The 8,552-nt window shown below is 46.2% G+C and overlaps 5 protein-coding genes across 5 annotated transcripts; 2 read left to right on the forward strand and 3 right to left on the reverse strand.

The window, feature by feature from the left end:
* Window positions 1-55: 55 nt before the first annotated feature.
* F5891DRAFT_991500 (isoprenoid synthase domain-containing protein) lies at window positions 56-1,270 on the forward strand (the record flags this gene model as incomplete). Its single annotated transcript, XM_041378125.1, has 5 exons — window positions 56-148; window positions 199-595; window positions 626-723; window positions 863-1,033; window positions 1,112-1,270. Coding segments are annotated over 5 exons (918 nt in total), but the record flags the coding sequence as incomplete, so codon positions are not given.
* Window positions 1,271-1,732: 462 nt separating this feature from the next.
* On the reverse strand, window positions 1,733-3,563 carry F5891DRAFT_1097242 (uncharacterized protein). The gene is made up of 12 exons (XM_041363524.1): window positions 3,540-3,563; window positions 3,373-3,481; window positions 3,289-3,314; window positions 3,179-3,236; window positions 3,019-3,130; window positions 2,927-2,964; window positions 2,616-2,807; window positions 2,464-2,558; window positions 2,312-2,371; window positions 2,089-2,225; window positions 1,925-2,037; window positions 1,733-1,859 (listed from the first exon to the last, which is right to left on the reverse strand). The coding sequence occupies exons 2-11, from the start codon at window positions 3,398-3,400 to the stop codon at window positions 1,977-1,979; spliced, it is 807 nt and encodes a 268-aa protein (XP_041216043.1). The 5' UTR covers window positions 3,401-3,481; window positions 3,540-3,563; the 3' UTR covers window positions 1,733-1,859; window positions 1,925-1,976.
* On the reverse strand, window positions 3,553-4,557 carry F5891DRAFT_1097250 (uncharacterized protein). Its single transcript, XM_041363525.1, has 6 exons — window positions 4,435-4,557; window positions 4,179-4,322; window positions 4,042-4,118; window positions 3,925-3,988; window positions 3,817-3,886; window positions 3,553-3,770 (listed from the first exon to the last, which is right to left on the reverse strand). Exons 2-6 carry the CDS (start codon window positions 4,287-4,289, stop codon window positions 3,679-3,681), a joined length of 414 nt encoding a protein of 137 aa, XP_041216044.1. The 5' UTR covers window positions 4,290-4,322; window positions 4,435-4,557; the 3' UTR covers window positions 3,553-3,678.
* Window positions 4,558-4,879: 322 nt separating this feature from the next.
* Window positions 4,880-5,994, reverse strand: F5891DRAFT_1254141 (uncharacterized protein; the record flags this gene model as incomplete). Its single annotated transcript, XM_041369947.1, has 6 exons — window positions 4,880-5,001; window positions 5,065-5,092; window positions 5,195-5,299; window positions 5,445-5,607; window positions 5,643-5,837; window positions 5,897-5,994. 6 exons carry the CDS (start codon window positions 5,992-5,994, stop codon window positions 4,880-4,882), a joined length of 711 nt encoding a protein of 236 aa, XP_041216045.1.
* A 1,032-nt stretch (window positions 5,995-7,026) lies between these two features.
* On the forward strand, window positions 7,027-8,502 carry F5891DRAFT_991503 (uncharacterized protein; the record flags this gene model as incomplete). Its single annotated transcript, XM_041378126.1, has 4 exons — window positions 7,027-7,738; window positions 7,788-8,054; window positions 8,113-8,370; window positions 8,422-8,502. Coding segments are annotated over 4 exons (1,318 nt in total), but the record flags the coding sequence as incomplete, so codon positions are not given.
* Window positions 8,503-8,552: the final 50 nt, after the last annotated feature.

Raw genomic sequence — 8,552 nt, forward strand, 5'->3', positions numbered from 1 at the left:
GCCAGACCAAAAAACTAGGAGCACACCTTGCCCCCTCTGCGAACAAACATCGCAGCGCTATCGAAGCGTCTCCGCTGAATCGGACGTTGGCTTCTACGAGCAAGAGCCGGAAGAGGAGTACTACTACGTCACCAGGGAGGTTTTGAAGGTAGTCATGCTGAAGCGCACGATTTGATGTGTGCAACTTGGTGATTCGAGAGCGCGTTCGAACTGCGCATACCCCCCGCCCAACCACCACCGTATACCCCACAACCCCCTCCATCAAACCCATTCCCAGGCACTCACTCATACTTTACTTCCTACGCACCTGGTGCACCAGCTGCATTTGGCAATAAGCTAGCAGTCCTTGGTGGCGATTTCCTGCTGGGACGCAACAGTGCTGCCCTGAGTCGGCTAGGGAGTCATGAAGTGGTAGAGCTCATCGCGAGTGTCATCGCTAATCTTGTAAAGGGTGAGATTTTGCAGATGAAAGGGAGTGGAACCGAAGCCGCCCCACATCCCTCGTCGTCTGCGACTAGTGCAATTGACCTTAAGGACATTCATACTTCTCCTTCACCTTCACCCTCCGATAAATGGGCTATCTATCATGAAAAACGTATTTAAAAACGGCCTCTAATGGTTGAAGGCGTACGCGCCGCTGTTGTGCTAGGAGGATGTAGAGAAGGCGAGGTGTGGAAGGAAGTGGCCTATGCATATGGGAGGAACTTGGGTATTGCATTTCAGGTGTGTTCGCACAACTCTTCAGGTGTCTTCTTGCGCTTTTGGCGCTTCACTTTGCCACTACACACGTTATTCCTCTTCATTTCGTCTTGTCACATTGCAATCTATCCTTGTTCATACTCATTCCTTGCCCAGCTTATAGACCACAGACACTCTCGACTTTTCCTCCTCCACAGCCCAGCTCGGCAAACCTGGCTTTGCAGACCTACGCCTAGGACTCGCAACAGGACCCGCACTCTACGCAGCTGAGGAAATCCCAGAGCTCGAAGACATGATTGAGCGGCGGTTCGGTAAGGATGGCGATGTTGAGAGGGTGAGCATTTCTTCCCACCAACAACATTTGGACAAGCGCTAACTTTTATGCTGCTTTCTTTGCATCGGCGGTGTGTAGTCCCTGACGCTGATCTCGTCTTCTAATGATGTAGAGCGCGCGCGCGAGCTAGCGCGTGTACATGCTGAGAAAGTACGGGAGGAGTTGACATTATTACCTAGAAGCGAGGCGAGGGACGCTTTGGAGGCGTTGACGGAGGGTGTTGTGAAGAGGCGGTGATGAGGCCTGTATAATCCCCATATGTTGTGCCACGACGGGACCGCGCGTCATTCGATGATTAAGAATTACAACATACGTAGTTCGTCGGGAGGTGTCATTAACATGCCGCAGGCTCTCTGTCGACTTTGCGTGATTGAGAGATATAATTTTATCTGACCTTATGACGGTTGAATGAATCGTTAGGAACTTGAATATTATAGGCTCGTGACCATCGGTCCTATAAAGCTGTGAAACTAAGTGTATCCCAATTGCAAAGGGCTATGATCGTAACTTTACAGTATTCTGACGATTTGAGGATTAGGCATGGCACTTGAGTAAAATTCTATGCTACTACAAATAATATATTTTAAGACAGTGGTTATGGTAAAGTTCAGTTATGAGAAGGTTCAGAAATGCGGAGGATTGGGAGGAGACAGTTAACAAAGGTTTCAGCACTTCACAGCAAGCTTTAGCTTATCTCCTCAGTTAACTTCGAACTTCCCTATTATCACGAGGTTGATTAGAAGCCTCTTCTCTTGCAGGAGCTGGAATCATCCGATTTCAGCTGCATTCCCTCATTCTACCCGCATCACACCATATAGCGTTCATCAAAACGATGCAACATATTCACCTGTGGTGCACCTTGTCCCTATTCTCCTACAGATGACAGATCTTGTAAAAGGCAAGGCCCTTTTGCTGATTGTGATCGCTGAGGCCATCATCGAATTCACCGCGCATGTCGACTGCTGTTCCGTATCCGCTCCCCATAACGCCACAATATCCAGGGTCTGCGGTAATTGTTAAGGGTTACAATGGAGGGAACAAAAATGAAGACGTACGCAGGACAGCCGACAACGATTGCCACGACTGCTAAAATGGTATCACCTTTGCCGAACCCGAGTTTGTACATTGCTGGAGCAAACAAGGAAAATCCAAAGCCTGCTAGTGACCGCAAAAAAAGAGATGGCGGCAAGAGCTAGATATGAATTATTTGAGATGGGTAGGTAACATGGGAATCAAATCTACCCACCAGAAGCGGCATGAAGAGTAAAAGCAATCAACGATGTAGGTCTGGATACACTGGCAATTTAGAATGATGCCTGCTCCCACAAGCACAATGCCCTGTCAAAAACCTAGAATGATGCCTGCTCCACAAGCACAATGCCCTGTCAAAACCATCAATAGATGAACAACACTAGGAGAATCAAACCAACAATATCTGGAGCTATCCAATACACATGAGCTTCAGAGGTACAGCCTACAATCAAGCACCCAATTGGAAGTAAGAGAGATCCGGGAACCATAGCAGCTGACGGCACACTGAATGAGTACTTGAGAAAGGAGGCGCTAGGACAATATGCCGAACGCAATCTGAACTCCGGCTTCGCAACTCCACCGTTCTTACCCTTAAGATAAATGTAAACTTTGTCCATCGTTCTCGCATTTAATTGGAAGGCCGCTGACAATTTTAGGCCAAGTGCAGTGTAATGAAAGCCGGATATTCCTACCGACTGATGGTATGTGCCTTGGAAGATCGATGGCATCGTCGTCAAAAATACTGAGATGGTATAAGATCAGCATGTATAGAAAATAAAATGCCTTAGGATAAAGTGTTCCGTATAGATATGCCATGTAAACGCCGAGGAGCTGCACGATCGGCTCACGCGCAGAGAGTACAAGGGCGGCTGAGTGATTTGGCCATGATGGCCTGCCAACTATATACGCATCGTCCTCAAATAATATCTGACAGGGATTATAGAAGGACTTACGAGCGATCTTGACCCTCGAAAATGGTACGGATTTCTCTGTGCGGAGCTTTTTCGGCAGCCATCGATCTGCGAATCTGCTCTGCCTTCCTTTCCAATAAGACAGGCGCGTAAGCTGGACAATTCATAAGTATCAGCGGATCGCGAACAGTCAACTGCTCACTCTCTTGAAGTGCAAACATTCCAATAATCTGAATGACTGCATCCACGATAGACGTATACTAGAATTGTTAGAAATGAGAATAGTTCTCTATTAGTAGAAGCATTGCATACCACCCATCTCCAGGTCGAGTATTGAGCTACCCTGAGAACATTTAGATGGTGTCGTTGAACTTGAAATAGCCACAAACTAGGCACCCGTGATAGGTCCCACGACAGGGCCCATTAGCGGAGCTAAGGAGTAAATGGCGACAGCTCTTCCTCGTTGATCTGGCTGCCAGCAGTCACCGAGAAATCCACCGCCAATCTGAAGAGGGAAGCCATTCAGAAGAGATACTTCCGACTTGAGGAAACTTCAACTTTACCGACAAAGGAGCGCTGCCTCCAAGGCCAGCAAGAAATCGGAAAACAAGAAGCTGGGATTCTGACTGTGCGAAACCACAGACGAGATTCCATACTATCATGTCAAAAATGAGAGTGAGATTATGGGTTGTCTTGTAAATGTCACACACCAAGATACCACAAATTTGCTAATTGCAAAACGCGTGACCGTCCATAAATTTCACTCAATGGACCCAGCAATAACGGCCCCATGGCTATTATTGGTTAGTGAGGTGTCTAGCATCCACCAAATTGGCTTACCGTATGCAAGCACGAAGATCGATGTTATGAGTGCAAGCATAACATCATCTTCGATCCCGAAAGCAGAAGCCTCTGGCAAGTTGCAGGCGCAATCATAGAGGACGAAACTGGACTGATAAAAGTAAATAATGATACAATGATTGTAGCAGTCCATTTGCGTCTATAGCTCCAACTGTGCAAGAATTATAAGCCCAACGGCCATGCTACTCTGCTAATGCAACTTACTTTTTAGGATTTTGAGGGTCATCTGGGACATCCAAGTCAACGATCAAAACATCTGCATTGTTTGTTGTTGCAAGCACCTCACCATCGCCAGTGTTATATCACTTCTGAGAATGACTTTATTCTGGAATATGATGGACTGATTTTGATGCGTGATCACTTTGTAAGGTTGGGGCAGGAGACACCGCGCCTAGTGTTCCTTCCACATCACTCACGGTCGCAGAGATTTGTTTTGTAGTGGACATTCGCATCTGAGATTGACATCCACATAGTGTCCTTTCCTACTTATAAGCCATCTGACAATCGGTTACTGTCACCATTACGAAGGTGCTTACTAGAGACCAGAATTGAGTAAACAGGCCTATGTCATTACTGTGGTGCTTACCTCGAAATAACTCGTATGAGAGTCCTGAGACCCTGTGCTTGACACATTTTAGTTTACTGTGATTTGGTCATCGGTCGCACCGTCGGCCGATAGTCATATACACAAACTCAACACGGTGACAAGAGTGACAGAAAGCGATAAGGACTAAACTTTACAATAAACCGACAAGATCTTGCTAGACTCTCTCGGCTTCCCAATCTTTGACCCATTGAGCGGTCCCACGTGATAGTGAGCAGTTGCTAGAAGGCTAAGATGGTATTGACCGCTATAATGTGAGTTCGATAAGCTACAGCTCAAGGACGACGCGCAGAATAAGCTAACAGCACCAGTGGCAGCTGCCGAACGCCGTTAGGGTGCTAAAGACCATTTTGCGCAAGCGCAAGAAGCACCGCAAGCCAGTATATTTTCGTTTGATTTATAAGCGTTTGGTTGGATAAATGATAAATTGCATGCGATTCATGGAAGGAACGAGCCTCCAATTAATTCATCAAGTTCGTTGACAAGAATGAGCCTTTCGGATTTCCTGGGTGGAATAACTCTGGAAGGAGTAAGGATGACTTCCTCATATTCCTGACTCGCTGGTGAGCAGATGAGATTGAGTAAGGCATTTGTAATTGACCTTGTCATGTCCTGTAACGTACCTGCTACCAAACTGAGAAAGCGAACCACCTTGCATGATAGAGAACGAAGAGTACACATGTGGAAGCATTTCTGGAGCTTCTTGCTGGATATTTTGAACGACGGCCTACTTCAAGGCGCAAATAAACTTACTGCCACGCCAGTGAACAAAGGACGAGACGCATTTACCCTGAGAGTCTCTTCCATGCGGCGACGAACATCCTGTGGAGAAAGGCTGGCAGTTACAACTGAACGACACTGACAATAAATAAAAATAATATTGGACAGCACTAACCGCCTGTTTTTGTTTTGCCCGAGGTTGAGTTTTCAAACGTCGTTCTTTCTCTTCCAGAAAACAAGGTACTGTGAGTCATTAAATGTGATACACTTGATCACTACTGACCACGTTCAAAAAGTAAGATCTAGAGGCGAGCAGTTCTGCAACAATTTCGATGTCGTCAAAGCCAACCAGGTCAGCGAGCTCGCCTGATATGGCATCATCGGGGAGTGTTGCATGCATGCTTGAAACTTCTTGTGGTTTGCTAAATGTCACGATCATGAGGTTCCTGTAGAAGGACGTGACAAGAACAGGAACACTAACCTTGACAATCTACCTATTAGGTGCTCAGGCGGTGATAGCGACAATTTCTGACCAGTGATGAAGACATCCGTGATGGAGGTTCGGAAATCCTTTTCTAGATCGTCGTTGACATCGTGATCTATGCGTGGTGAGTTGGTTGATTGAGGATATATATCAGTTCGAAGCAGGGTACGTGGACTTGCAAACGAGTTGGGCCTAGTAAACTAAAGTGAGTCCCTTTTTTACTCTAAAGACTTGTTCAATATGAAACAGACATTATACAGCGGTCCAGCCTCTTGGTATCATTGAAGTTCTGAACAGTATATTCGCGAGGAGCAGACGTCAACTGGTCAAGATGCACGAGAATGGGCATGCTGGTTTGGTGTGCCCTCTGGATAATATCAGAAATGATAAGGAGAGTTCGTTCTGTTTGTCGAGTAGGTAGTCAACTTGCGTTTCCGCGTTAGAGTGTTCAACAAAACATTACACTCGTTTCCGAAAGTCTTGACTCACGTGCTTGTGGCGGTTCAAAGTAGTGAAAATTCATTCAAATCAGTTTCGAGTTTTGCAGGACTCTGAACGGCTTCAAACACACCATCTCGCATCTATTTCCCACTCAGACTCGCTATGGTCAACCAGAGGATCAGTTTGAGGCTGAACTCGACTTTGCTGCAAAATCACAGCGCGGTGAGATTTATCTATTTTTATTGAAGCAAGTAAGGCTGACACTATTATCATTCTAGGAATCTTTGCGTCCTCGAATAGCAATGGAACAGTCGTCAAAAAGAACCAGTGAGCGTCTTCGCAACCTACTGGAGCAGTTTATCGAACACCGAGAGGTACGTCATTTTTATATACTACTATCACAGGCATACAAGTGAAAGGCGGCTCGACAGGTGCGTGGTATTCAATGCAGTGGTGTATGAACTTGGATGGGAAATAGTTGTCTGCGATTATCCGTAGTATTCAATAATTCAAGCATGTATCATCCTAAATGTTGTTCACAAAACTTACATTGAAAAGATATTGAAGGATCGGGTAAAGACAACCCTCCGATTCAAGGTGTTGTTGCTGTTGAGGAACCTTGAGCATTTAGGACCAAGGCTCGAGTATGTTACTCGCTTTCTGCGTCATCGTTGTGCGGAGAAATTTGAGGAGAAGGAAGAAAGGTCGTTGGTGGCATGAAAACATATTCTAGATTCGAAAACTTTCGCTACTTCGCGCACTGCATATGTATATGTATATGCATGTCACAAGAAAATACTCAACGTTTGCTATCAACTAGATATACATGATCTGGTACTTTGCGTAATACTCTCGCACGCTCCTACACAGTCCGATTTTTACTTGTGTTTAAGACCTCAGGAAACGCTCTCAGCTTATTCTGGAGGTTCATTCGTTAATTATGGCACGCACTAAATTTCGTGGACGCAGATTCAGCAACCAAGACTCAGCAGTCCCAAAGCCGAAAACAAAGACAAAGAGGGATCGGGCACTTGCTGTGATGTCCTGTAAATCAACCCTTCCAATGCCCCCAGTGCGACTCCAGAGGCCCATTTCCTATTTCTCAATCCCAATCATCCGTGCAGAGCTAACCATAGATGAATTCCTCACAAACTTTGGGACTCAGATCACCTACTGCGCTCCTCAAGAGATTGTTGCCATTGATTCTGATACAAGGTCGGAGCACACAACCTGCCGGGTACCAGTCATGGAGGGTGGGCAGCTTAGAGGGTATGTACCCCTGCCAATGAGGTACCGGGACATTTGGCTCGAGCTATCTTATAACATTGTCCTACTGATCAACATATGGCAACTTTGGTCCAAGGAAGAGGGAAAGGCATCGAGTCCGAAGGAGAAAAAGATGGCTACCGCCTGCCGACAGAACGTTGGGACATTGCTTGTTCAATACATGCTTTCAAGGCTGCTTGCGGTGGAGGAGCTGGTCAGCTTGAGTTATAATGTGGAGCCTGGCGAAGAGCGCGTGAACATTCTCAACGAATGGAAGGTCCGGATGCTTCGGGATTGGTTCTACATGACGCACTCGGAGGCCATAGCTGATGGACCTGAATTCATGTGTGCTGATCCAGCCAGTACCCAAAATAAAGCATTTTTCGGTGTGTTCGTCCCATTCACCGTTCTTCCAATATCGCCTGACGCGAACAGAAAGAGGATGGGAGATAGAGGAGGATGGGCGGAATATCTTATCGCCTCCGGAAGACGCCAATCTTTGGATCCACGGGCGTATCGAAGGATTGGACGAGACCTTTGAAAAAACAATCAAACCTCAGGCATTACAAGAATTAAGCAAGCCCAGCCAATTTTTCGAAACTCGGTACCAGGAAGGGACAACCTTACCGGAACGGTGGCACGAGGGGCATAAGCCCCGTCCATTCTTCTGGAGCAATAAACAATGGGATTGGTTCTGTGAAGGTAACATCAATGCGTACCATCATTTTCTAGTTGCAAACAGCCTCCTCGATTATTACAGGGAATGACTATTGGAAAACACCGATCGACCTCTTGCGTTATGTTCTTGTCACAGAGCCAGCGTACCATGAAGTCGACCAGTTTTTGGGTGACTTGCGAAGCCTCAGCATAATAATATTTCAGAACCCTGATTTGGAGGTTATTGAGGCAGACGCAAGACATCTCTGGCTCGGAAAAATAATCTGGAGGGAGTTCGTAGAAAAATTAAAGGGATATTTGAGTCTGACTGAGGCACAGACGGTGACTTCGGAAAAAAAGGGTATGTTTTTCAGGATATATTTGCGGGTGTCTCACATCAATCTCACATCAGACGATCAAAACCCTTTCAACACCTTGGAGTTGTTTTTGATTTTCAAGGGATATATGCACCAGGAGAAGACGAACTCGGAGGGTCAGCGAGCTGACGTACAGTATCTTGTGCAAAGCCGAATCAGAGAAGCA

The sequence above is a fragment of the Suillus fuscotomentosus genome (assembly GCF_016647785.1).
Source record: "Suillus fuscotomentosus strain FC203 chromosome Unknown F5891scaffold_714, whole genome shotgun sequence".
Taxonomy (NCBI): Eukaryota; Fungi; Basidiomycota; class Agaricomycetes; order Boletales; family Suillaceae; genus Suillus; species Suillus fuscotomentosus.

Excerpts from the sequence above, each read along its gene's own strand:
- F5891DRAFT_1097242 (XM_041363524.1), bottom strand. The coding sequence starts at position 3,400 with ATGGGCCCTGTCGTGGGACCTATCACGG. Across the intron at positions 3,131-3,178 it reads AATGTTTGCACTTCAAGAGA|CTTACGCGCCTGTCTTATTG; the intron begins GTGAGCAGTTGA and ends TGAATTGTCCAG. Across the intron at positions 2,038-2,088 it reads ATCGTTGTCGGCTGTCCTGC|ACCCTGGATATTGTGGCGTT; the intron begins GTACGTCTTCAT and ends CAATTACCGCAG.
- F5891DRAFT_1097250 (XM_041363525.1), bottom strand. The coding sequence starts at position 4,289 with ATGCGAATGTCCACTACAAAACAAATCTCTGCGACCGTGAGTGATGTG. Across the intron at positions 4,119-4,178 it reads GTGATCACGCATCAAAATCA|GTGCTTGCAACAACAAACAA; the intron begins GTCCATCATATT and ends GGCGATGGTGAG. Across the intron at positions 3,989-4,041 it reads GACCCTCAAAATCCTAAAAA|TTGGAGCTATAGACGCAAAT; the intron begins GTAAGTTGCATT and ends ATTCTTGCACAG.